We start from the raw sequence: 26707 nt of genomic DNA on the forward strand, positions 1-26707 counted from the left end.
TCCCAGGCAACTGCTGTTGTGGGAAGATGGAGGGGGCTGCCTGTGGCCTGGTACTGCCCTGGGGCACTTCCAGCCAGTGTGGGTGCAGGAGATCCATGCTGGCAGGTCGTGGGGCTAGGGGTGGGGGTCAGAGTAAAGGTCACTTAGGAGTGGGGAGATGGCCTGCCCCACCCCACATGCCCTCCCAGAGGCTCACCTGTGCTGCTGCGCGGGGAGTGGTGCAGCTCATGCAGCCTGGTGTCGGACTTGCTGAGGGAGCAGAGGTGAGTCTGTCTTAGCACTGACTGGGGGGCAAAGGAAGTCTGGTAGGTACCCTGTGGCACCACCCTGGCCCCAGGAACAGCCTGGCACTCACCACTTGCACTGGCATCATGCTGCCCTGCAGCCTGGCCCGCTGCCGTGGCACCCGCGTCCTGGGGGGCGAGAGCATCGTCAGGCCAGGGGCACATGTAAGTGCAGGGTGGTCAGTGGCTGACGTAAGCCCCATGTGGAGGCCACGTGGAGGTTCTCAGAAAACCACGCATGGGCCTGCCTTCAACTCCTGTCTCTGGACGAGGAGAAGATGAGGGCCCACAAGGAACCCAGCACAACAGACATACCTGTGACAGACTGTGCACAGCACCCACAGCCAGAGGAGCAGGGAGAAGCACCCTAGGACCCAGAGGGTTGGCAGAGCCAAGGGCACTGGTTGCCCCATCCTGTGAGGCAGGGGCCTGGGGGCAGAAAAGAGGGGCACTGGGGCTGGCTTGAGGATGGGGCACACATCTGGCAGCCCCATTTGTGTCCCTCCCTCTGTGGGTGGACTCCTCCCCCTGGCCTGACTCAGCACACCGGAAACCCCAGGCCTTGCACAGGGGCACCCACCTTCCACCTCTGGCTTGGGACTCCTGGTGAAAAGGGGTACTCTGCACTTTCACCATCACTGCCAGTGGTCATGGTGATGGCAGAGCAGGGCCAGGGCAGCTATAACCTGGCCAAGGCCATGCTGGGGTCACTGCAGCCCAAACCCAAGATCCGGGGGAGTCCCTGCAGCTACACCCATGGGCCTATGAGCCACAGGGCACAGACCTCGCCTATAGCCACCCTGCCCAGTTGTGGCCCCCTGGTCTTAGGTGATACCCCTAAGCCACTCACTAGAGAGACTGGACCTTGGAGAATAGTGGAGTAGCAGGCAGAAGAGGCCGGCTCCAACCATTGAGTGTCCTCTCATCCCTCCCTGGCTCTCCTTCCCCTACCCTGGTCTCTGCCATGGACTTTAGATTGCTCTCAGCTGAGTTGCTGGGAGTGGTGGCCCACCAACAATCTGTAGGCATTAGGGGGCTCAAGGGGTGCTCTCTGGAGATTGAGGCTAGTCTGTTCAGACTCAGCAGTGGGCTTCTCACACGGGGTGGGAGGGCCCAGTCTGACTGACTAGGCCACAGCCAGTTCCCAGTGCCTTTACCAGGCAACTCTTAAGCCCTCCCAAACCCCAGGAGGGCCCCTGAGGGTTTCAGGGAACTGCCCATGCTGGAGGCAGAGCAGGCACTTACCAAAGCCACCACGCGGCTCCTCCTTGGCCCTGTCTGGGGCAGCCAGGAAGGTCTTTGTGGGCCTGGGTGAGCTCCCCACCTCACTTCCTGCCCCTGCCTCGGCGCACCTCCCGGCAGCCCTCAACCCTAGGTTGCAGCTGCTGCTGCCCAGGCATCATCCACCTGCTGGGGCCCCACCCTTAGTCTACCCATGACTCAGTGCCTGCCACCACTGGCACTGTTCTGAGCCAAGCTCAGGACCCCACCACACCCACTGAAGTGAACACTCGCCAACAAGAGGTGGGCACCAAACTTGTACTGAGCCCCAAACCCACTTGACCAGGACTACCTGTCTCACTAACAGTGCTCCTGAGGGCCCAGCTCCACCCAGTGCAGGAAGCACAGGGCACCAGAGGACACTCGGGTTCTTACCCATCTCAATCAGAGAAGGGAAGTAGGGGAGAAGGCCACTCTCCTGGGTTTGCTGACCCTGGCATGGGCTGTGGCCTCATTCAGGACCCCTGAAGCCCAGCCTGTGAGTTGCCATGAACCTGTGCAGATCCCTCTCTCCCCAGAGACCCCGTAGCCAGCTGAGTCTCCACTGAGTGATACTGTGATGAAATCACTTTAATGTCCTTGCTAAGGATACGCCCCAAGATACTGGCAGGTGGGCTCGGTGGGCAAATAAGTGTCCAGAAGTGACCCTCCAGTAGGCCATCTCCACTTGGCAGTGTCCAAACACTCCAGGCTGGTGAGGTGAAACAGTGGACAGCCTAGAAGTGGGCTGGCTCCTCTTGAGAGGTGTCCTAAGTGTCAGGGTGACAGCTGGTCTTCCGGCCAAGGCAGCTGGGAGCTGGGGTCCCAGGACCCATCCACAGTGCATGCAAGACCTCTAGAACTCTGTCATCTTCCTGTGGGTGTCTGCCTTCCGCTGTTCCCGCTGCAGGCCTGCCTCCTGAGCTCGGAGCTGCCCCAGCTGCCGCTGGGCTCCTGCCAGCTTCTCCTCCAGCTGGGCTGCTGCCACACTGTGCCTAGGGAGGGCCTGCCAGTCAGCATGGCTTCCTGGCCCATTGACACCAAGACCACTGCTGTTGTGGCCAATACCCAACCTCTTATATCTGGATCTCCTCAGACTCAGCAGGCACCCTCAGGTCCAGTGACCTCCCTCATGTTCTCTAGGCATGGTCACCCAGCACCAGGGCCCCACACATACCGGCCAGCATTTCGGGTGAGAGCCTCCTGGATGCCCCGGATGTCCCGCTGGGTACGCACAATCTTCTCCTCAGTCTGGAATAGTCGTAGGCTGAGGGCCTGCTTGGCGCTCTTGCTGGCATGGTACATGTCCTGGCTCCTCTTTCCTGGGGGGCCCGCCCCAGCCTCCAGGGCCCCAGGAGCCTGGCTCTGCAGCTTTTCATTCAGGAAGTCAAACACGTTCCGAGGGGGTTGGCGGCCCCCAGGCCCACCCCCACTCCCCTGGCACCTTGGGAGCCTGTTGGCACCAGCCTGGCCCCGCTTGGTCCTCTTTTGCAGGATCTCTGCACACTGGTCCAGTGACTTCCCTCGAGGTAACACCACAGCGTGGATGGGCTCCACCCGGCCTTCAGCATGTCTGCCGAGGCCTGGGGAGAAGTAGGGCTGGTGCTGTGGCTACTGACCTTCAGGCTGCTCTGAAGCACCCTTCCCCCCAGGTAGCACACACTCACCCTTGCCAAACTCATAGCCCATCTTGGCGAGGAGTCTGGAGCCAATGCCACGTGTGTGTACTTCCCAGCCGGCAAAGGCAGAGCTGCAGGTTCCAGGGTCTGCAGCACCTGATTCTACCACTGCAGGAGAGAGGGCATGGCTCAGCTAGGCCAGAGGACAGTGAGTGGTGTGCCCTGTGCTCTGGCCAGTGTTACCCAAGAGCTCAGCTCCCAGGCAGGACACCGATCCCCTGCCAAGTCTCCCAGGCCTGTTGTGGGTACTTGTGGCATCTCAAGATGGTAAGCTGACTGTATTGCAGCTTACCCCTGGTTGCTGAGGACATGGGTTCAGAAACCACCAATTCACATAACAGGTTCCCAGGGAGCTCTCGTCACCCCACCAACCCCTCAGGAGGACTGAATGTTGCCCATCAGTTCCCCTACCTGAAATCTTCACCCCAGTTGTCTGTACACAAACCTTCCATCTGCCAGGATCCCTTCCCTTCCACCCCCACTCACCAGGCAACAGGCCCTCAGTCAAGAAAGGCATTTGAAAGAGCCGTACCTTCCTGTCCTTCACGTCTAACCATCAGTCACTCCCTGTTGTCTCCTTAGCAGCTCCAGCTCCAACAGTCCTTCCCCTCCCACAGCAAGGCCACAACTTTGCATCTGAGAGCTTATGACTGCTGCATGCTTCTCAAAGTCAAAGGCCAGGTCTCTGACCCTACCCCAGGCTTTCTGCTGTGGTCCCCTGGGCTGAGCTGACCTCACTTAAATCACGCTACAGCTGCCCCCTTTAGCAGGGTGCTTCTCAGGGAGAAGGCTGCCAACCCTGCTCCAGGCCCCCACCATCCCAGGTGTGGGCACCAAGCTGCCACTGTACCTCTGGCATAGCTCGAGTCTACCACATCACCACTGTCTGAGTCTGACGACTCTGCAGCCTCTGTGCGCAGTGGGGGCAAAATGCTATCTCCCTCCACCACAGCCTCCTTCAGCAGCAGTGAGTCAAACTTGACTGTGTAGTAGCCATTGTCCACATCTGAGGAGACAGACACAGGCCACAGGTCAGCAGCTATGATGAGCAGGCCATGGTAAGGAGCAATAGGAAGGGGAAAGTGGGGCAGAGCTGAGAGGCCAGGTTAGACTTGCTCCTCTTGGGCCCAGATGGGGTCTCCAGGTCCAGCAGGGGTGGGAAGTGGCCACAGGAAGCAGAGAAAGGGCTTTCCAGAAAGGGCCTTATTCAGTAGAGCTCCACCAGGAAGTCCCCACATCAGCCTCACCAAGGATCCGTGCTGGGTGCCAGAGGCCATCCTGGTGCTTGGCCAGACATGCAGAGCCAGCCTGCAGCAAGCTCAGGTCTGGGTCCTGGAAGGGGCGCAGCTCATCCACGGAGACCACCTGCCCATGAGAGAACCTGCAGAGAGGGCCACAGAGGCAGGGCTCAGGCCTGGCCTATGAGGCAAGCAAGTCCAGGAACATCAAGGTCACCTGCCTGGTGCCCAGAAGGGAGCAACACAAGGACATAAACACACCCAAAAAACACTTTTTTTTTCTCTCTCACACATACATTTCTCTTTCTTTCTTTCTTTTTTTGTAATTGAAGATGGACAGCATGCCTTTATTTTGTTTTTATTTTTTTATGCTAAGGATGGAACCCAGCACCTCACACGTGCTAGGTGAGCACTCTGTCACTGAGCCACAGCCCCAGTCCCTCTTGTATACTTTTGCATGTGCCTATACATATGAACTTTCACACATACACTTTCACTTATGCATACACACATAAACTCACACTCAAAGACATACCTACATATACACATATAGGTGCACACAAATATCCATGCACACACACATACTATATTATACGCATGCATATACACAGTGTACACACACACGTGCACATTTGAATACTCTCTGGATGCACTTGGCTACTCTGAGGAGCAGATTCCTGGTGTTGCTGCCAGCTTGCTAGGCTAGGGTGACAGTGTGGCAGAGGGTCTTGTGACTTTGGCTTACCATCATCTCCAGTTGTGAAGTCCCAGACACAATGAGTACTCAAGGCAAATGTGGTATAGGGTGAACGGTGTACATGCATGACCTGGATCCAAGCCCACTAGGAGAGCCCAGTCATAGTAGCAATGCTGAGACTTATTTACTTTTGGTACTGGGGACTGAACCTATGGTTGCTTTACCATAGACAGAGCTATATCCCCAGCCCTTTTTATTATTTTTTAATTTTGAGACAGGGTCTCATTAAGTTGCCCAGGCTGGTCTTCAGCTTGCAATCCTCCTGCCTCAGCATCCCAACTTGCTGGGATTATAGACCTATTCCACCACATTCAGCAGTGCTGCAACTTTTAGCTATCAGTGCACCAGTAAAATTAAAACTAAAACCAAAACCACGTTAGAGAAAGAGAATGAAGAGGAAATGTGGGGACAGACACAGGACTGCAACCTTGAACTCTGCCAAATAAAGACATGGAAAAAGTGAACCACCAACCACCACTGCATGCCATCATTTCAGACAGGAAACTCTCAACCCCACAAGAGCAGCTGAGGGCTGGCATTTACTTCAAAACAGTCAGGGCTGCCTTCTTAGGCAGGAGTCTGCAGGTGGGGAGGAAGGAGATAGGTAATTTCAATAAGCTCCCCAAGGTCTGGGTTGTTCCTTCTCATCCCTGGCAGTCCTGGCAAACAGAGCACTGCCATTGAGAAAGCAGTACCAGCAGCTGAGACACAGCTGCAAAAGCACCAAAGTGGAGAGTGGCAGAAAAGTTCCACTCAACCAAGGACCAAAGGGATGCACTCAGAGGGCTCCTCACCAGGAGTTTGGCAACATATTCCCAATGCACACACCATCAGTCAGACCCTTCTGGAGGATCGATCCTTCAGTGCTATTAGAGGCCTTAAAATATGACACAAATTGAATGTTCCTTATCCAAAATGCTTGGAACCAGAAGGATTTTAGATTTAGATTTGTTTTGTTTTAATTTTGGAACATTTACAAAAACATAATGAGATATCTTGGGGGTGGAATTAAGTCTAAACAAGAAATTTATTTGTTTCATATAAACCTTATATACACTTCAAGATTAAAGTAATCCTATACAATATTTTCAGTGTGGCTGATTTTGAACTGCTACCTGTCACATGAGGTCAGGAGTGGAATTCTCTACTTGGGGAGTCATGTTCACACTCAAAACGTTTTGGCTTTTGGAACACTTTGGATTTTAAATTTTTGGATCAGGGATGCTCAACCCACATACTCTCACCTAGGAAGTGCTTTTATGAGAGAATTTTAAAGAATATGAAAAACTTGGAAATAACCTAAAATTTTGAAACATGGGGAATAGTTAATGGCATATCCATGAGGCAAATTTAAAATAAGAGATGGACAAACTGATGTATGAAACAAAGGAGAGCAGCAAGAGCCCCATGCACATAGGAAATGTGACAACTGAGGAGTATCACAAACATGATAGGGAAGGGATGAACTCTGGATTCAAACCTTGGGTTTTCATATATAAAACCCGCAAGTTGATGACCAACTTCCCAACGTCCACAGAAACCCATTCTAGATGAAGTAAAGAAAACCTGAGAAACAGCATTTGGAACTATAAAGAGCTGAGCCTAGCTAGGGCCTAGTAGGGGTATCACTGAACCCTTCCCACAGAAAAACAAGCCTAAAACTGGACAAAACTGTCAAAACTCACTGACTCAGAGTTCTGGAAATTGATGAGGGCACACAAAACACTTTAAAAGAGATTTCTGGTGACAACCTGCTCAGCTCTGGGGGGAAGGGTAGGAGAAGACAGCTGCTACACTTGGGTTGCTCTGGGTTCAGACAACCTGTAATAGTTCTTCCAGCTTGGAAAAAACAAAAGTAGCAGGGCAGATGGGGCAGGGGCAAAACCCAGGCCCTAGCAGCTACAAAAAGCACTTGGGGAAACAGCTCTGATCACCCCGCTGCGGTAAGCACCAGCTAGGTGTTTATCAGGAAGATCCCCAGCTCCAGGGGTGGGGGGTGGGGTGGGGGATGATGCATGTTAGGAACTCCAAGAGAAGACAGGAGAAAATGGAAGAGAGAAGGGGCTGGCTGACCTTGTAAGGTGTTCTCCAACCCATGGGGCCAAAAGGTCAAGGAGCCCTTGGGGTTAGAGGTATTTGAGCACCACTTCTGACTAAATCACTGGTGACCATGGAGCTTTAAGAAGACGTAGCCCCTACCACCACAAAAAGAAAAAAAAAAAAAAAAAGATGCAGCCCTAGGAAACCAGGCTAAAGAGTAAAAGCATATTTTAAAATACAAATAGTGATGGCAGAGGCTGCACATTACAGGGAAGGCAGATTTTCTGGCAGGAGGATCACGAGTTCAGAGCCAGTCTCAGCAACTTAACAAGGCCCTAAACAACTCAGTAAGACCCTGTCTCTAAATAAAATATAAAAAGGGCTCGGGTTGTGGTTCAGTGGTAGAACCTCGCCTAGCATGTGTGAGGCACTGGGTTCGATTCTTAGCACTGCATATAAATAAATAAAGGTCCATCAACAATTAAATTTTTTTTTTTTAAAAACAGGGCTGGGGATGTGGCTAGTGGTTAAGCGCTCCTGGTTTCAATCCCTAGTACAGAGAGAGAGAGAGAGAGAGAGAGAGAGAGAGAGAGAGAGAGAAACAGAGAGAAAGATAATATTCTATACAGAGGAATAGAAGAAGAATGTATGTTGTTCCAAAAGTAATCAGATAAAGAGTATATTCATAAAAGAAAATACACAAAGGAACCAAACAAATTCTGAAGCTAAACAGTAGAATAGCCAGAGGAGTTGAGCTGGCAGAAGAAAAGAACATCAAACCTGGAGACAGGTCTACTGAATGAGAAAAAGGAGAATTCAAGGGAATGAGCAGAGTTCCAGGAATCTGTCGCACACCACTGAGTCCACAAACCAACGGTTGACATGCAAGGTGGAGGAGAGCTTCCGGGAGGAAAGAGGGGAGCAGAAAGAGTACTCTTTTTTTTTTTTTTTTTTTTTTTGGGTGCTGGGGATCGAACTCAGGGCCTTGTGCTTACAAGGCAAGCACTCTACCAACTGAGCTATCTCCCCAGCCCCAGAAAGAGTACTCTTGAAAATGTGAAGATAATGACTGAAACATTTCACATGAGATAAAAGAGCTGCATCCACATATCCAAGAAGTTCAACAAACTCCAAGTCTTCAAAGTCAAAGAGGTCCAAAATGAGACATATTACAATCAAACTGCTGAAATCCAAAGACAGAGAATCCTGAAAGGTGCAAGAGAGGAGTGACTCAGCATGTACAAAGGATACTCCAGAAGATTAACAGTCTCATCAGAAACTGTTGAGGCCAGAAGGTAGTGGAATATTAAAGTACCGAAAGGAAAAACAAGAACATGGATCAAGAATTCCGTATCTGGCAAAACTATCCTTCTAAAATGATGGAGAAATGAAGACATGCCCATATTCAAAAAACTGGAAGAAAGGATTATAAATTTTTGTGTTTGTTTTCCATAAATAAATGACAAATGTTACAGGAGATAGATACAATAACCTGATTTAAACACTATATAACATATACAATGTACTGAAATATCACATGGCACTCCATTAATAGGTACAATTTTATGTCTTTCTGTGTCAGTTGAAATCCCAATTTAGGCTGGGCATGGTGGCACATGCCCGTAATCCCAGCTACTCCAGAGGCTGAGGCAGGAGGATCACAAATTCAAGGATAGACTGGGCAACTTTGCAAGACCCTATCTCAAAATAAAAAGGGTGGGGATGTAGTTCAGAGATACAGTGCCCCTGGGTTCAATTCCTAGCACCAAAATGTTTTTTTTTTAAAGGCAGCAATGGAGAATGAGAAATAAAAAAGATCTAAGACATAGAGAAAACAATGGTGAAACAGCAGAAGCCCTACTTAAAAGGTAGATATTAAAAGAATGTAACAAAAGACATTATGCAGCAGGGTGCAGTGGCCTACCCCTGTAATCTCAGCAGGAGGCTAAAGCTGGAGGATCACAAGTCTGAGGCCAGCCCATGAAATTTAGCAAAACCCTGTCTCAAAATAATAAATAAAAAGGGATGGGGATGTACCTCAGTGGTAGAGTACCCTGAATTCAATTCCCAGTACTACAACATACATACACATATGTACAAAAATTGAAGACCAATATCCCTTATGGATACAGATGCAAACACCCTCAACAAAACAGTAGCAAACCTAATTCAGCGGCATATTCAACATACATAATGACCAAGTGTGATTCATCCCAGGAATACAAGGGGGGGCTCAACACATGAAAACCATTCAGTATAACATACCACATTAGTGAATGAAGGAGGTAAAAAGCCATAATCATCTCTATTCATACACAAGAGCATTTGGAAATGGCAAACACTCAGGGAATATCCTCAATTTGATAAAGAGCATCCATGAAAGACCCACAACTAATATCATACTCAATAGTAAAAGATCAAAAGTTTTCCCCCCTAAGACCAGGAAAAAAGTGAGGGGGGAAAATTACAGACGCGTACACACACTCTTACCACTTTTATTATACAATGTAACAAGTTCCAGTTAGGGCAGTTAAGCAAGAAAAAAAAATTAAAGCCATACAAGTGAGAAACAACTAAAATCTCTATTCAGAGATAACATGATCATACATACGTTCCAAAAATAGACAGTGGTGGTAATGACATTTTTTGGGGGCTGTATCCGTAGTGGGGGCTGGGGATGGAATCCAGGGCCTGTTTATGCTAGGCAATGCTCTGCCACTGGGCCACACCCCCAGTCCTGGTAGTGATTATTATATATTGTGAACATTAATTAATACTACTCAACTGTGTGCTTAAAAATGGCTAAAACAGGATACCTTGCCATACATATTTTCCCATGACATGTAAAAATAATGTAATATGAAAAACCAATGAATTGTATGGCATGTGAATTAAATCTTAACAGAATTTTTTTTTTTCCTATAGTGCTGGGGATTGAGCCCAGGTCCTCATACATTAGGCACTGTTCTACCACTGGGCTACCATCCCCAGTCTCTCAATATAATTTTTTTTTTTTTAGTGAAGAAAAGACCAAAATACAGAAATGAAGAACAAGATAAAATTTAGAAAGAAAGCAACGAATATTAAAGATAGATGAAGAATTAATATGGACAACTAAAACATAATATGAACTGTAATTCAAGAAAACTTTCCTGATGGGCCGGGGCTGTGGCTCAGTGGTAGAGTGCTTGCCTAGTGCACGTGGGGCACTGAGTTCGAGCCTCAGCACCATATAAAAGTGAATAAACTAATATAAAGGTATTAAAAAATACTTAAAACAAGTAAATAAAAAGTATTTTTAAAAAAACTTTCCTGAAATGCAAGTATTTGAAACTACTTATGCATAAAGGGTGTCCCATGCTGACAGCATCGCCTTCAGTGATTCACAGTGAGATGCATCATGGTAAAACTAGTAAACTTTAAGTGTGAGCCAAGATTTATTCCCAATAAAACCAGCCTTTGAATACAAAGGACACAAACACAACTTCTCAACAAGCAGCTCTACAGAAACACTACTCTAGGAGCCCACCACTCACCTGAGATAGATGGGCCTCAGACAATCATGCAACCCAACTACCCAGCAAGGGCCGGTGGCACACACAGCACAGACCCTGCAGAGTGGAGATGATGGTCTACGATGACTACACACTCCGTAATGGAGACCCAGTGCCATCGTGAAGCACCACGAGACCCCAGGTGCTCGACAGGAACACTGCCCATTTCAGTGATCCCACCTGTGGTGTTAGTCTGAGTGCTGCTGCTCTGAGTGCTGTGTATGTACAACAGGAAAAGACAAAAGCAGTGGGGCGGGGGCTGGGGCTGGGGCTGGGGCTCAGTGGTGAGCCCTTGCCTAGCATGTGTGAGGCACTGGGTTCGATTCTCAGCACCACATATAAATAAATAAGTAAAAGAAAGGTCCCTCAACAACTAAAAGTAAAAAATGAAAAATAAATAAAATTAAAACAAAGCAGTAAAAGGAAATTTGGAGTCTATGATCCCCTATGCCCTTGAGAATCAGAACCCTTGGGTGGGGTAGAGAAGGACACACATACAGATGTGATCCAAGAGAGACTGAGTGAAAACACTGTAGTTGTTAATATCTCCATGCACTCACAAGGTATTTTATCCTTAAAAATACAGGTGGATAGCTGGGTGCAGTACTGCGTGCCTGTGATCCCCAGTAACTTGGGAGACTGAGACAAGAGAATCAAAAGTTTGAGGCCAGCCTCAGGAACTGAGCAAGACACTGTCACAAAATAAAATAAAAAGGATTGGGAATGAAGTTCAGTGGTAAAGTTTCTCTGGGTTCAATCTCTAGTACCCAAAACAAAAAACAAACAAACCCAAAACTGAACAGGTATATGATCTTGTGCATCCATGTATACATACACATCCACTGTTTCCTGTTTCCCAGCTCTGCTACCTAAAACATGTAAAAACAATGATCAGCCTATAACCATCAGCAGTCTGCTGTCCATGCTGAGGGTCCAGATACACCGCCTCCCATGAAGGGAAACCATCCTTCCTGGAGACGTGGCAATGCTGGTTCTGGGTCAGGAAGTGCCATGGTGGGTGTGAGTATCCTGACCTAGACAGCAAGGCGGCCACCAGCATCAACAGGGCCAATCAGAAGGATGCAGAAGTCAACTTGAAGAGGCTTCTGCTGGACAAAGGAAGGCCAATTTGCAGGTCAAAAAGGATCAGAACTGTAGCAGATTAAAATCTGTCATTTAACTTCATGAGTTCATAAAAATATTAAATTTTTTAAAAAGCTAATTCATCACCTCAGGATGAAAAAGAATCAGCTCTTTTTCAAAATTAAGTAAACAAGACAAACATCACGCATTTACTTGTTCTCTATACTGGGGTGGTCAAATGGCACTGGGGGAATGCAACCCTTCTATTCATTTTGGCTAGCAAATGACCCTTGTGATGAAAAAGAGTCAACACTGACAGGGGCTGGAGCTGAGAGAAGACTGCAGCCGGCAGATGCAGCTACAATCAGGGTTAGAAAATGGGCAAGACCGGACTAAGGCGGCTACACCACAGTCACACCCAACCGATAAGCCACATAAATACAAAAGGTATTTCTCGGGGCTGGGGGCATAGCTCAGTTGGTAGAGTGCCTGCCTCGCAAGCACAAGGTCCTGGGTTCAATCCCCAGCACCCCCCCCAAAAAAAAAAAAAAAAAAAAAAGAGAGCGATATTTCTTATAAAAGTCATGGTTTTGAAGGGAGAAGGCTGTTTAGGGATGAGGTGTAGAGAGGGGCTTCTGGGGTTACTGACAACTGGTAGTTTGGATCTGGATGGTGACACCAGTTTAAAACATTCCCTGTATTCTCTGTTTCCTTCCAGTATCTGAACTTGCTTTAGAGTAATGAGATAAAGAAGGTCACTTGTGCTTGTTCCTTTTCTATACATGGATTCGTTCTATCCTCAGAGTAACTAGAGGGATATTTATCTTTGTTTTTCAAAGGAGAGGAGAGAGAGATTAAGCTATAACAAGTATGTGAATGGATGCTCACCTCATTAGCAATCAGAAAAATACCAATTCTAACCAGATGCCATTGTCCCAGTTTTCAACAGGCACAGATCTGAAGGTCAGACAGTATTACTGTGGGCAGCAGAAGAGCACTAGGCACCAGGCAGCATGCTCTCTGCACTGACGCAGGCATGCATGGCATCTGCACATACCTACAGGCTGGGAAAATGGTCCCTGGGTGCAAACAAGCATGTGCTAGGATAGTCACTGCTTGTTGTTTGCAATAAATGAAAGCTGTACACCATCAGCAGAGAAGAGAATAAATAAAATGCCGCAGGCTCATATGAGGAAAAGTAACAGTACCTGAACGGAAGTTTTATTATTTATTTATTTATTTTTATTTGGTGCTGAGAATTGAACCCAGTGCCTCACACATGGAAGGCAAGTGCTCTGCCACCGCCACAACCCCAGCCCTGAACATAAGTTTTATAAACATGAACCTGAATGTCTTTCAAAAACATACTACAGCTGGGCACGGTGCCCCAAGCCTGTAATCTCAGCAGCTCCAGAGGCTGAGGCAGGAGGATTGCAAATTAAAAGCCAGCTTCAGCAACTTAGCAAGGCCCTGAACAACTCAGCAAGATTCTGTCTCTAAATAAAATATAACAAAGGGCTGGGGCCAGGGGCAGTGGCACACATCTGTAATTACAGCAGGTTGGGAGGCTGAGGAAGGAGGATCACAAGTTCAAAGCCAGCCTCAGCAACAGCAAGGCACTAAGCAACTCAGTGAGACCTTGTCTCTAAATAAAATACAAAAAAGTGCTGGGGATATGGCTCAGTGGTCAAGTGCCCCTCAATTCAATCCTTGGTACCCACCTCCTCCCCTCCAAAAAGGGCTGGGGGACACAGCTCAGTGGTTAAGTGTTCCTGGATATAATCCCCAGTACAAAACAAAATGAAAAAAAAAAAAAAAAAAAAAAAAAAAAAAAAAAAAGAAAAAGAAAAGAGAAAGCAATTTGTTAATAAATCACACTGTATATTACCATTTATTTAAACATTTAAAAAATAAAGCACAGTACATATACCACTGACAGACACACATCTGTAGAGGATCACCATGTACTAGAAGGGTATGCACCAAGTCTGGTGACTGCATTCTCTCAGGAGGAGAGTGGAACAGGAGTGAAGGTGGAAAGGTACATTACATTACTGGTACCATTTTATTTCTTTGAAAAATTCCAAGCTGGGTGCAGTGGCACATGCCTGTAAGCCCAGCTACTCAGAAGACTGAAGCAGGAGGATGAAAGTTTGAGGCCAGCAACGGCAACATAGCAAGATCCTGTCTCAATATAAAAATTAAAAGGACTGGGGCTGTAGCTCAGTGGTACAATCCCCAGTATCAGTCAATCAGTAAGGTTGGAGAAGTAGTTCAACAGTAAAGCACCCCAGGATTCAATCCCCAGTACTTCAAATCACCATCATCATGGTCGGCATCGTCATCATATCCAAAGCAAGTCCAAGAAAATATCTTAGACTGGGGTGGTGCTGAGGCAGATGTTTGTGAGATGCTTCAAAGTCTTCAGATTGGATCTAAAGCTGACAGGGGAAGCAGTGCTGATGGAAAGAGCTGGGGCAGGTGACCCTGGGCAACTTAGTGTAAAATGGAGTGACTGCAGGGGCTGCCTTCAGTGTGGCTGCACAGTTAGTGAGCATGTGCAAATCTCTTGGAACAGCACTGGGCCAAAGGAAACAGGCCAGTAGCAAATTAGATGGAATGCAGAAACTTGGTAACCTCCCTGACAAGATGATCTACCTGCTGGTTACACAGATATGACCGCTTGGTGAAAACCTATCACTGATGACAGACACCTTTGTGCAGGGGTGGGAGAGAAGGGTAGAGCGGGGAGAGAGAGAGGAAGAAATGTGACAAAAGTCTATTAAGAAATATGTGTAGCTGGGTGCAGTGGCACAAGCGTATAGACCCAGTAACTCAGGAAGCTGAGACAGAAGGATGGCAAATTGGAGGCTCATCTGGGCAATTTAACAAGACCATATGTCAAAATAAAAAATCAAAAGGGCTGAGGATATAATTCAGGGTTAGAGTCAGCTGGGGTTCAATCCCACACTGCAAAAAAAAAAAAAGTCCAATAGTCACCCTGGACTACTGGCTTACAAACCAAATAACACATGAGAAGTTTTAGGGAATATTCCTCCTAAAGATGAAGTAAAAATAAAACTGCGTTAAGGAAAAAAAGACACCATGGCAGTACATGCGGACATTTGCATTTGAGGAGGCGATGCTCCCATTTGTGAAGTATAAAGACACGGAGCTTATTTACTCAATACCCTCATCAAGTAGGTTACAGGTGCACCCTGAAGCACTTATGGGCAGAAAAAAAAAAAAAAAAAAAAGGAACTTCTGGAGTTTGTTTTAAAATGGTCCAGGGCCAGGGGAGGAAGGTAGGGCAAGGGACAACAGAAGGAAGATCAGAAGATATGATAAGTGATGAAGCTGGCAGTTGTCATACTGCATGTGTGAAAACTGTATGTAAATCCCCGAGGTTTGAGGTGCAGCTCAGTGGCAGAGCGCTTGCCCTGTTTAATCCCCGGCACCGCCCCCCAAAAAAAGCATCACTCTAGGGAATAACACTGAAGATGGGCGGGCACTGTTCTTTTCAACAAAAGCCCACTTACAGATTTCGCCAAAAAAATGCGAGCAAACATGGTGCTGGAGTGCGGTTCCGAGGTAGAGAGCGCTTGCCTGGCATGCGTGAGGCACTGGGTTCGAACCTCAGCACCGCATAAAACCGAATAAATAAAAGAAGGGGACCGTGTCCATCTACAACCACGCCCCCGCCGGCCGGCCTCACCTGCAGCTGTCCTTGAAGCGGCATTTGCCCTCCAGGAAGAACGGGCAGGGCTTCAGGGACTTGTGCGTGGGGTAGAGGTAGAGCACGCGCACGCGGGCCGGGCCGCCCTCCGCCTCCTCGGTGCCCACCACCATGGCGTTGTGGTACTCCAGCGTGCCCCACGCGCTGTGGTAGGGGGCGTTCACCTTGGCGCCGCTCAGCTCCCCCGGGTCCGCCTCGGCGCGCCCGGGCTGCGCGGGGCCCGGCCCCGCCTCTGCCTCCGGGGCCGTCTCCGGGCCGGCGGGCGCCCCCGCGGCCTCGGCGTCCAGCGCGGCCAGCAGCTTGCTCTTGCGGACCGACGCCAGGCTGGCCTCGGTGAGCCCGATCAGCTCGCGCAGGTCGGCCTGCAGCTGGCGCAGGTCGGCCTGCTCGGCCGCCTCCAGGCCGGCCCCCAGCGCCAGCTCCACCTGCCGCAGCTGGGCGCGGTAGGTCTGCAGGGCCGCCTCCAGGCTCTCCTCGTCCATCCCGACGGCCGCGCGGGTCCCGGGCGCGGGCAGGGGCGCCGGCTCGGCCGCTCGCCCGTAACGGCGAGCTCGCTCAGGCGCGCGGCGGCCGCCCCGCCGCCGTCAAGGCCCCGCCGGCCGGGACGCCAGAGCGGCTGCGCCCGCTTCCCCGCCACCCCGCCGCCGGCACTTCCGCCCGAGCGCCGCCGCCGCCGGAAGTGCCCGCGCGCGGGGGCCGCCGGGACGCGACTTCGTCCCCGTGCCGGCCCGCCTCCCGTCAGGCGCCTCGCGGGGTCAGCGCGGGGTTGGCGGGGTCAGGAGCCCGGCGACGGAGGCTCCGAGGTCCCGGCGGCCGCAGGTGGGCCGGCCTCCCGTGCCGCCCCCGCCCGATGGGCTCTTCGGGAAGTGGCCGGCCCTGGGCCGCGGCTGGAAGTTGCAGGCGTGTTCCAAGGGAGGGGTCCGGGAGAGAAGCCTGGGGGCGGGAGCAGGGAAGGGACAGGAAAGGGCCTGGATTCCGAAAGGGCGGCCATTGCCACCCGCGGAATGACCTGCGGTGGGAGTGGCCCCGGAAGAGCTGGTGGCCAATCGTAGAGGCAGGGTCAGGGGTCCTACGGAGCGCGGGAGGAGTCGGGAGCCGAGCAGACCCCAGGTTTGAGCAGCCCGCGGGACGGACGGACCCGCGCGGGGAAGCGGGCGGGAGGCGGGGGCGGGCGGCCCGCACCATGACGTCTCTCGGGGTACCCAGGGCAGGATGTACACACTGCTGTCCGGGCTCTACAAGTACATGTTCCAGAAGGATGAGTACTGCATCCTGATCCTGGGCCTGGACAACGCCGGGAAGACGGTAAGTGCCTGCGCCCGTGCCCGGCCCCTCCCCTGCCTGGGGTCTGCTTTTGGTTTTATACCCGCAGCTGCAAGTTTACTGCCTAAACTTGGTGTTGGTCATCGCCAGGTTCTAGAAAAGGAACACATTGCTGTTTGGTTTCTCCTTTTGTTTTTTAAAAATTAGACCCCTAATCCCAGCTACTCAGGAAGCTGAGGCAGGAAGATCGCAAGTTCAAAATCAGCCTCAGCAATTTAGCGAGACCCTGTCTCAGAATAAAGAGGGGGGTGGGGCGCTGGGGATGTAGCTCAGTGATAAAGCGTCTCTGCGTTAACTCCCCAGTACAAAAAATTAAAAATAAATAAGACTAGGCCCAGGAAGGGGTATTTGGGAAACACACCTGGAAAACTGCTCTAGCTGCCATTTCCCTTTCCCTCTCTCCTCAGACCTTCCTGGAGCAGTCGAAAACCCGGTTTAACAAGCAGTACAAGGGCATGAGTCTATCTAAAATCACTACCACCGTGGGTCTAAACAGTAAGATGCACTTTAGGGCTGTGGATTTAGGGGTACCCCCTAAGGATGCTGTTATGTCCACAGCTCAGCTCACCAGTGGCCAGAGCCCTTTCTGTCAGGCTGCTGCCCAGACCCCTGCAGGTGGCACCAGAGTGGTTTGTCCCTTCCCCGGGAGAGCTGGGACTTGGCATGTCAAGGACTAATGTCATGAGCTTGCCCATTCTCTCTTCTCCCCAGTCGGCACTGTAGACGTGGGAAAGGCTCGCCTCATGTTCTGGGACTTAGGGGGACAGGAAGAGCTGCAATCCTTGTGGGACAAGGTGAGACACACCAGTCTGCCCCCATTGCATTTCTTTGCAGATAACCCTTGGTCTTCTCCATGAGAGTCCATTACCCACTTTTTTCCTAAGGTTTTCTCTGGTTCTGTCCCAGGTTCCCTAGTCAATCCCTGTTTTATCCCAGCCAAACATGCTGTTAGAGTCACCACTGTAGGGGCAACAGGGGGTTCCCTCAGTGGTCAGCACAGAGTACTTCCTGAGCACAGAGGGCTGCAACCTGTCTTTTGGCAGTTAGTGAAGGAAAGGGATGCTCTCAACCCAGAGGCCAGGAATGGGGTTTACCTGGGCATTTGAAGGAGTCTGGCTCAGGGCTGGGTCAGTTCTTTTTGAGCATTTTGGGGCACAGTCAGACTTGGAATAACTTTGGGATAAGCTAACACTTATCAAGACCAGGGAATGTTCAAGGCCCCAGTTAGGGCTGTAGCTTGCAGGGAAAATCAGGCAGCTGGCCAGGTCACAGAGCCATGGAGGCATCTGTTTCTCTGTCAGCATAAGAGAATAAGTGGGAGAAGCAGGAGGTCTCTTCACCACCACCATCCCCTGCCAAGTGAGGACACACTTGCTTCCTTTCTGCCTAGAGATTTTGTTGCTGATTGTCACGGGATGCGAGCAAAAATGGCAAAGATCAGAAGAGGGGTGGGCACAAAGCCTGCATCTGCATATGGGTCTATCTGCCTCAATTCTAGCTAATTATACATTTCTACCTGGTAGTCTCTTCCCCATCCCAGGGAGGGTGTCCTCAGGCAGACAGAAACTGCTTCCTCTTTTGATATAGGTTTGGGGTATTTCTGAGACCCCAGTGTGGTACCCTTCTCCATACACAGCTTAGAGCATGGGTCCAGCTCAGCCAGGTACTGTGTCCAGAACTGAGCAGGACAGACCTGGCCCTTCCCCCAGGTTAGCAGTGTGGGTTTAGGGGAGCCCAGTGCTACACTGCAGATGCCTCAGCCACCCTCATACACAGGATCCAGCCAGGCATGGTAGCACATATCTGGAACCCCAGTGACTTGGGAGGCTGAGATAGGAGAATTCCAAGTTCAAGGCCAGCCTCAGCAATGTAGCAAGACCTGTTTCAAAAAAAAAATAAGAGAGTTGGAGATGTACCTCAGTGGAAGAGTGTCCCTGGGTTCTGTCCCCAGACTGCATAAAAGAAAAGAAAAAGAAAACAGATAAAACTTAGGCCCAGCACCTGATCCTGACCTTGGTCTCCTCTCTTGGGTCCCACCAAAGCGTTCCCTCCTACTGTGACTTCCAGACCGGTGGATGGTATTGATCCTGTGGCCAGAAGATCTCTGACATGTCCCCTCTGGTCCCCTAAGTTGGACAGAGGATAAGCCAAGTCAGGGTGTTCTCATCAAAATGCAGATGCCCCTGGGGAGCCAGGGTCTCAGGAATGGAGGCAAAGATGGTTGGGCAAGCATGCATCTTGGGGATCTGTGCTGGGAAGACAGCAAGGAGCATACAGGACAGAGCAGGGGGAAAGGTCACCTTGGGTGATGGGATCAGTAGGGCCTTGGCCAGCTGGGAGTGCAGGAGGGGAGTTGCTGGTCACAGCTCTATCATGTTGGACAGAGGTGACTGGGACTCCTCCTGCCTCCTGGTGGGTCACCAGTGTGGACAGATGTGACTCTTAACAGCCAAAGTGGGTCCTTCAATAGCCAAAGTGCCTGCCACTGGATAGCTCTGGGGAATGGCTCTTCCCAAGAGGAGGCTGGCCCAGGAGAACGTGGCCTGGCCTGCAGTCTTGGCAGCTGGCCCTGGGCTGCATTCATCTTCGTTGCCACCACTTTTGCTGGGGTGTGACCTCATCTTGGTGGTCTGAGCTTTTGTCCATGTGGTTTGCTGGGTTGCCCTGCTCCTGCCAACTGGTAGCAGTTACCTTGCCAAGGTGAGGTCTCCTAGGCAGCTATGGTTTGTGACTCAGTGGCTCTGCGGAGCACTTGCTGCTTTGGTGAGCAGACCTCCAACCCTACGGAGCCCTCATGTCTGGGGACAGGCAGCAGAATCCCCCAGGGGTTATAGGGAGGAACAGGAAGGGGCCTGTACTCCACTGTGGTCCCTGAATGCTGTGACCTTCTTGTTGGAGCCCAGTGCTTCAGAAAGGTCTCCAGTTGGGAGCACTGGTCTGATCCTGAGGCCTGGCCCCCTGCAGTGCTCCCTCCATGTGGATACTGTGGCCGGCCCAGCCCTGCATGAGTTTGTCCAGGTATGGGGTCTGTGCCATGACAGTGGCTTACAGGAGCCTCTGGGGATTATGTGACATGATGTTGGATCATGGTTGGCATCTCACTCAGGGTCCCTCTGATTTCCTTGAGGGCAATCCCTATTGGGCTCAGCCCTGCTGTCTCTGTCATGCTGGGCCTGTGGTGGTGGCTCCATCAACCTTGGTGAGTGAAGCCCATCCCATTAGGCCTCTGCTCTGCCACCGTGGTCACTGCTTCTCCCTCGTCCAGGACTGCATCACTACAGTGGATAGCCAAGTCACTTTGTTCCCAGCAGCTGCTCTGGTGGACCTTACGGCATCAAGGCCTCTATTTCCTGTGCCTGCTTCTTCGCTGCTTGCTTCTGCTCCAGGCCCTGTGTCCATGCTGTCCACAGGTGGACACACATCATCTCAGGTCACAACTTCTCACACAGGCAGGCAGCTGCTGTTCAGCTCTGGTCTGTCCTTATGTGTCTGGCTGACCCATGCTTGGTTGTTTCCCTTTCTGGCCCATTCCCTACATGGCCAGAAGTGTATCACATCTGTTGGAGAGTTGACATGCCACTCCCGTCTCACTGGCCACCTCTGTGCCATTCACTTTGTGCCTGATAGGTGTTTGGGGTTGTCCTGAGTTCCAAGGTCTGCCACCAGTCATCCTGACCCTGCCTTGCTTATGCATCGCAGGTGCCACTGGGACTCATTGGGCTAGTACAGACCCTCTGGTAGGACCTGCCAGCTCCTGGGTCTGTTGCAAAAGGCTAACCCATCGCCCAGCCCTCATGGAGCTGGCAGTCTGTGTGTCAGGCCCAGCTCCAGGCCAGAGCGGCTTCCTTGTGTGGGTCTTGCTGTAGAACCCAGGAGGACATCTGGTACGCGGCCTCCTGCTTTTCAGGAGCAGTAGCTTATCTGTTCCTGAACCTGAGACTCTAAGGCTCTTGCAGAGCTAGCAGGCTGCTCCTTCCCCAGTTGTTGCCCACCTGAGGGGTGCCTGTGACCCCTGGCTCGTCCTGCCCTTCAGGAGCACATCCTGGTACTCGTCAATGTCGATTACTGTTGTGGTGGGACAGGAGAGTTGGTACAGCCCTGGGGTGAGCTGGCAAGCATGCTGTGTCTGTGCCATAAGGACAGGGCAGTCTCCCATTCTTTTCTGCTTCGGGGGAAAATGCATCTGCTAAATCCTTGGCTTGAATCCTTGGTTGTTGCAATGCAGACCTGCACCTCCAGTGCCTGCTATGCCCATCTGTCTTGCCCCAGCAGTGCTGCCCACTGGTCACCCTGTTGGTGAACTCAGGACTGGCTATGTCCAGCCTGTAGAGGTCTGAACTCAGTAGGGCTGACTGTCCTGGCAGGGGCAGGGCAGCCTTGCAGGTGCCTCTGGCTCAGCAGCAGGGTGCCTGTGTCTCCTGCGTCCCCATTGCCGTGCTCCCCCTCCCCCTCATGCCAGATGCTGCACAAGCCCCCAGGCGCACGCCTCATGAAGACCAGACTGAGATCTGGACTTCTCCCCGGCCCTGACTCTTTAACACCAAGGGATGCAGGTGGGTTCTCAGGACAGCACCTGGGCAGGGGAAAGCTGACCGCATCACCAGGTCAACAAACCTTTTCCAGAAGGTCCTGGATGTGTCTCCACTACTGAGTTTCCCCCGATCCCAGCAGATCTTCCCCTTGGGGCTGTGCCTGTTACCTGACTGTGGCCACTGGGGTAGAAATCTTCCTGTCGTGGACTCCTCCTGGCGGCCATGCCAGGGAACCTGGCCAAGTCCACCCTTGGTAGGGTGGTGGCTCCAGCCGTCTTCCACCCTCTTCCTAGTACTATGCAGAGTGCCATGGTGTCATCTATGTCATCGACTCCACTGATGAGGAGAGGCTGTCCGAGTCCAAACAGGCATTTGGTGAGTGTGACCCATCTCCTCCCAGATGGAGCAGAGACAAGAATCCATGTCCAGGGGTTATGTCAGGAGACGCAGGAGGTCAGGCCAGTCTGGACATGGTCCAGTCTGGTCCATGAGTCTGGAGCTGGCCTTGAGGCTGGACCAATGCCTGTTGGAAGTACCCTTGCCCTTACCAAGGGCCCCAACCCATTGCCTGGCTGCCTGGCATGTGAGGGGAGGGTGGAGGAAGAGTCGGTGGCTGTCTGTGCCTGTGGGCCCCGGGCACTGCCTGCAGTCAGGAAGCAGGGTGCAAGGCGCTGTCTGTCCTACCCTCTCCAGAGAAGGTGGTGGCAAGTGAGGCACTGGACGGTGTCCCCATCCTAGTGTTGGCCAACAAGCAGGATGTGGAGGTGAGCCCCACACAGCTTCTCCGGAGCCCCTGTGCCCCAACTGCAAGGAGAGTGGTATACATGTCCCTCACACCAAGAGCACCATGTCTGCTGGGTGCAGAGCCCTCGAGCCCGCTCTGTCCCACGCACTCAGGACCTTCAGCTCCCGGAGTCCAGTTCTTCTGAGTGTCACCTGGAGTTCTCATCACTAGGGCAGACCTGTCCTTGCTGGAGGCTCTCACCCTGAGTGCAGGCTCAACCCTCCTCCCCAGGGGAGCGCTGGGGTGTCCACGTGGGAGGGGGCGCACCCCAGAGGCCTCTTCTGCTGCGCGGGCACTTTTTCCCACTGGAGGGTGATTGTGCTCTGCCCTGGAGTGAGACTGGGGAGACCCAGGCGAAAGCCGTGAGCTCACAAGTTGTGAGGGACCCTTGGGCGAGAACTCTGACCCCATCCTGTCCCTGCCACCCTTGGGGCCAGTGTCTGTACCAAACCTTGGGGACCCCTTGGAAGGGATGCTGTGGAGGGGCTCTGCATAGAAGTGGCTGCAGACCACAGTGGCTACCAGTGTCTGGAGGACCAGGGAAAGCATCACTCTGAGGTGACTGTGCCCCTTTCCCTGCTTGTCTCCCTTGCTTCCCTGCAGACCTGCCCCACCAGCCCTGCTCCCAAGTTCAGAAACCACTAATGAGAGAGTTGTCTGTTATGGGGCTGGGGTCTTTCTTCAGGGTAGGGTGAGCAGAGAAGCCGACCCACGGCTGACACTGCCGCTTCTCTCCCTCACCCCACCCACCAGTGTCACTGAGACCCACTGCCCTTCTGCCTGGCTTTGTGTCAGCTCCCCACCTTGGAACTCGTGTTCTCATGGTGGCTGCTGTAGGGACTGCCGTCAGGGTCGGGGTGGTTCCTGTGGTACTGCCTGGGTGGGGCAGGCGTGGGGGCCGCCCCTCAGGGCCTCCTTTCCCCTAGACCTGCCTCTCCATCCCTGACATCAAGACTGCGTTCAGTGACTGTACTTGCAAGATCGGCAGGCGAGACTGCCTGACCCAGGCCTGCTCTGCCCTTACGGGGTGAGTGGGCCTTCCCAATGGGGGCCTGGGCACCAAAGCTGGCTGCCGCCTCACACCACTGTCTCTGCAGCAAAGGAGTACGCGAGGGCATCGAGTGGATGGTGAAGTGCGTCGTGCGGAACGTCCACCGGCCACCACGGCAGAGGGACATCACGTAGGCACGTCTGAGCCCTGCCTTGGATGGCCCTTCTGCAGGTGCTGAAGGAGCTCGCTCCCTACCATGAGCTCCTGTGCCTGGGGCCGGGGTTGGGTTTGCTTTGCCTTTTGTTTCCCTCATATGCTGTTTTCTGTAAGACAAACTCTTCTGTCTGGAAAATCATAGGCATCCAGAGGCTTCTGCTAAGGGGCGCGGGGCAGCTGGGCCTGCCTGGCTATAGAGGCCCTGGGGGACAGGCTGTCCTCAAGGCCTGCCTGCCCATTCCAGGTGGGGTTTTAAGGGAGCCAGGTTGGAAATGACAGTCTGGCTCTGGAAGGTGTGTTCTGTCTAGCTTGCCCATGGAGGAGGCAGGTGTGGTCAGGTCTGATGTTGGAGGTGGTCTGGGGGCTGGACTTGCCTTGAGAAGACCTAGTCCTTGGCAGGGCCCTAGGCTTTGAGTAACCCTGGGACAGGTGGAGACCTTCCTAGGTGGCCATACCCCACTGGCCCATTCTCATCCTGTTTTGGTTCCTGGGGGAGGGATAAAACACTGGGAGCTTAAGTGTGCATGTCCTTACCCCTGGCAGGTTGGGTGGTGGTTCTGGGGACTGAGCACTCTGCCCTTCCCCAGTGCAGCCAGGGCAAGAATGCAAAGTCAAAAGCAGCTCCTGTCCATCTACTCCCCAGGGCAGCCCAAAGGCTGGGTTCCCTCCTGTCTGGCAGAGCGACTGCAGCAGGAAGCTGTACCCTGGACCCTCAGGGTAGGCAAGCGGCAGGTGGGAATTCCCCAGGCAAGTAAGGAGCCATGACTTGCCTGGGTACCTGCATCCCATGGGTGTGAAAAGTAGCCCAGGCACTGTCCAGAGAGCTGTTTGTTCCAAATCAGGTCACAACCAGACCGTCTCCTGGAGCGGGTAGGGAATGGATGTGTCCAGCTGTGGGTCCTGGATGAAGTCTGTTCTTACTCTTGTAGGCCCCAGGACCTGCAGGAAAGACCTGGTTACCCTGGAAGTGGTGAGGGTGGCAGACCCAGTTCCTCTCTCCAGACAGGTTGGAGGCCACCTTGCATCCCAGAAGACAGTGGGATGCTCAAGGTCCTCCCTTGGCTGGCTTTTTCATGGGAAATCCCTTGCAAGTTAGGAGTGGGTGGGAGTCAAAAAGGTCAGGGTGAAGGGGACCCTCTCGCACAGTGAGACACCTGAGAACTGCCCCATCCTCCCTATACTACTGAAGCAGAGCAAGACTTGAGGTGGTGGGGGTTTCACAGACCGTCCTGTGGCTGGTATGCCCTGGTGTTTCAGGTATGGGTGGGAAGGCAGGGCCAGAGTCTGAGGCTTGCTGAGGCACCTAGGTATCCCTGCCAGTCTTTAAAGACAGACATAACTTGAAGGCAACCAGTCTTACAAAATGGCTTTATAAAATAAACCTTGAAGAAGTTTCCTTTGGTGCAGTTGGGGGTGTGCACACAGGTCCAGAGGCAGGGTGAAGGTATGTATCATAGCATAAATAAGGCACTGTTGGGGTGGGCCGTGCCATGTCAGCTGCAGCACTGACTGCAAGGCCATGCCACATGGGCACATGGGCCACCAATTTCACAGACCAAAAGTAAACTGCTGGGTTGGGGAGATAGTTCAAGTTGGTAGAGTGCTTGCAAGGCAAGCACAGGCCCTGGGTTCAATCCCCAGCACCACACACACACACAAAAGTAACCTGCTGCAGAGTCCAGAGCAGCCAGTGCAAGGCCCTGCATCTACAGGAGTAACTGGGAGGGATGAGGGAAGTTCAGGCATGAGGTGTGGTAAGACTAAGGTTGGCATCTGCATCTCAGAAACCTGGGCAGTGGCCTCTCCCAAGGGCAGGAAACTCGTGGCCAAGACTCTCCATGGACTCCTCAGGTGATCCTAGCCTTCTGCCACCCTGGAGAGAACCTTGGTGGGAACTCGGGGTCCCCAGCGCTATGAAAGAGAGGGTGTAGCTGGTGCACAGGGCAGGGCCTGGAGTCAGGCTAGCACTACTCTGAAGCTAAGCAGCTGTCACTGCATGCTCCCATGGGGGGACCAGGGCAAAGATAGTTTCTCGTGATCCTACCCCATGGTGCATGCTCCTGGCAGCTGGAATGCGCCAGGAGTCAGGGCACAGTGCGAGGTGCATCTGTGTGACAGCCAGGCAAGCACTTCTCACACTGGCTACGTGAAGTGGGTAGGTGTAGGCACTGCGCCATGTCAGCTACGGGTAGTGGGTGGTCCCATGCACTCCAGCTCTGGAGCAACTGGACTGGCCTCTCAAGTGCCCTCACAGTCCTGGCTGGAGTGGACATTTTGGACACTGGACATTACTCAGTTCACACCCCCAAACACAGGCTAGCCTGCTCACATCCCGTGGGAATGCCCACTTCCACATAGCCACTGTCCTTGTGCTATGCAGGGCAGGAACCCTCCTGGGTGGAGCGCCAAGGTGTGGTTGGTAGGATATTAGGGGGCTGCCCAAAAAGGACTTCCTGCAGGGCTCTGGCACCTGACCCAACGTGCACACTCAGGGTGCAGGTCTTCTCTAACGGTGCCAAGGGTATCTTCTCTGCTACCAAAATCTTCAGTGCATCGTCAGATCCCCCTACTGAGCCAGGTCACACGGACAACTGGCCACTGCCAGCAGTTTTATTTGCACACAGCTGGCAGTCTGCAGGGGAGAGCTTCAGGGAGGAGGGTGACTCCTGGCCAACACCACAGCTGGACCACAACCAGTGTGGGGACCACAGCAGGGTGCAAGGGTCTCCACACAGGTTCACTGAAAAATGTGTGATGTGTTGCTTCCTGGTGGCAGCATGACAGGCAGGACGCCTCCTAGAGGCCTGTGGAGACACCAGCCTGCTGGCGTGCCTGCTGAGCACTGCAGCCTAGTTAAGGGCTTACCCTCATCCCACTCAGCCCACCACCTGGGGTGACGCCTGGCAGGGACCAGAGAGGGCCAGACACCAACCAGGATGTGCTATTGCCAGCAGCAGAAATCACAGGAGTGGCTCTGGAAGGCCACCGTGTTCTCTGCCCTGCAGCCCCTACAGCATATCCCACCCAGGGTTTGCATGCCCATCGGGCTTGGTGAGCTGGCTGTGTTCTGTGGCAGTGCCTTTGGGCTCTGTACTTCCTGCTGGCCTCTGTCTAAGGAAAGAAGAAATCTTGCTCTGGGTCTTCCCCGGTTTCTCCGACGGTGGGGGATCTGCAGAAAGGAACAAGTCAGAGTGTGCTCGGTGCTGCCCTCCTGCCTTCCCACCTGGGGC

General features: G+C 52.4%; 3 protein-coding genes across 23 annotated transcripts in view; 1 reads left to right on the forward strand and 2 right to left on the reverse strand.

Moving 5' to 3' along the window:
* Positions 1-379: 379 nt before the first annotated feature.
* Positions 380-16298, reverse strand: Zgpat (zinc finger CCCH-type and G-patch domain containing). Its single transcript, XM_047535009.1, has 7 exons — positions 15611-16298; positions 4471-4604; positions 4074-4229; positions 3212-3331; positions 2722-3127; positions 600-2539; positions 380-413 (listed from the first exon to the last, which is right to left on the reverse strand). Exons 1-6 carry the CDS (start codon positions 16111-16113, stop codon positions 2401-2403), a joined length of 1458 nt encoding a protein of 485 aa, XP_047390965.1. The 5' UTR covers positions 16114-16298; the 3' UTR covers positions 380-413; positions 600-2400.
* Arfrp1 (ADP ribosylation factor related protein 1) lies at positions 15632-24879 on the forward strand. 13 transcript variants are annotated; one of them, XR_007106321.1, is made up of 9 exons: positions 16426-16531; positions 16843-16936; positions 17362-17449; positions 17666-17748; positions 20082-20153; positions 21414-21507; positions 21780-21861; positions 22180-22250; positions 22708-22779. XR_007106321.1 is itself a non-coding variant. In XM_047535089.1 (8 exons), the coding sequence occupies exons 1-7, from the start codon at positions 16844-16846 to the stop codon at positions 23453-23455; spliced, it is 606 nt and encodes a 201-aa protein (XP_047391045.1). In that variant the 5' UTR covers position 16843; the 3' UTR covers positions 23456-23492; positions 24407-24879. The 13 variants fall into 13 exon arrangements, 10 of the variants coding, with proteins under 10 accessions (XP_047391020.1, XP_047391007.1, XP_047391026.1 ...); XR_007106320.1 differs by lacking the exon at positions 22708-22779 and adding an exon at positions 23197-23268 and having other exon boundaries at positions 16431-16531; XR_007106319.1 differs by lacking the exons at positions 20082-20153; positions 21414-21507 and adding exons at positions 23197-23297; positions 23368-23400 and having other exon boundaries at positions 16511-16531; positions 22708-22828.
* The window catches only part of Rtel1 (regulator of telomere elongation helicase 1), a 32431-nt gene continuing 30555 nt past the window's right edge, over positions 24832-26707 (reverse strand). For all 9 annotated transcript variants that reach the window (XM_047534948.1, XM_047534940.1, XM_047534935.1 and 6 more), the window contains one exon: positions 24832-26646. In XM_047534948.1, coding sequence (XP_047390904.1) covers positions 26486-26646 — 161 coding nt within the window. In that variant the 3' untranslated portion in view covers positions 24832-26485. The remainder of the gene's footprint in view (positions 26647-26707) is intronic.

The sequence above is a fragment of the Sciurus carolinensis genome, chromosome 2 (genome assembly GCF_902686445.1).
Source record: "Sciurus carolinensis chromosome 2, mSciCar1.2, whole genome shotgun sequence".
In the NCBI taxonomy this organism is placed as follows: Eukaryota; Metazoa; Chordata; class Mammalia; order Rodentia; family Sciuridae; genus Sciurus; species Sciurus carolinensis.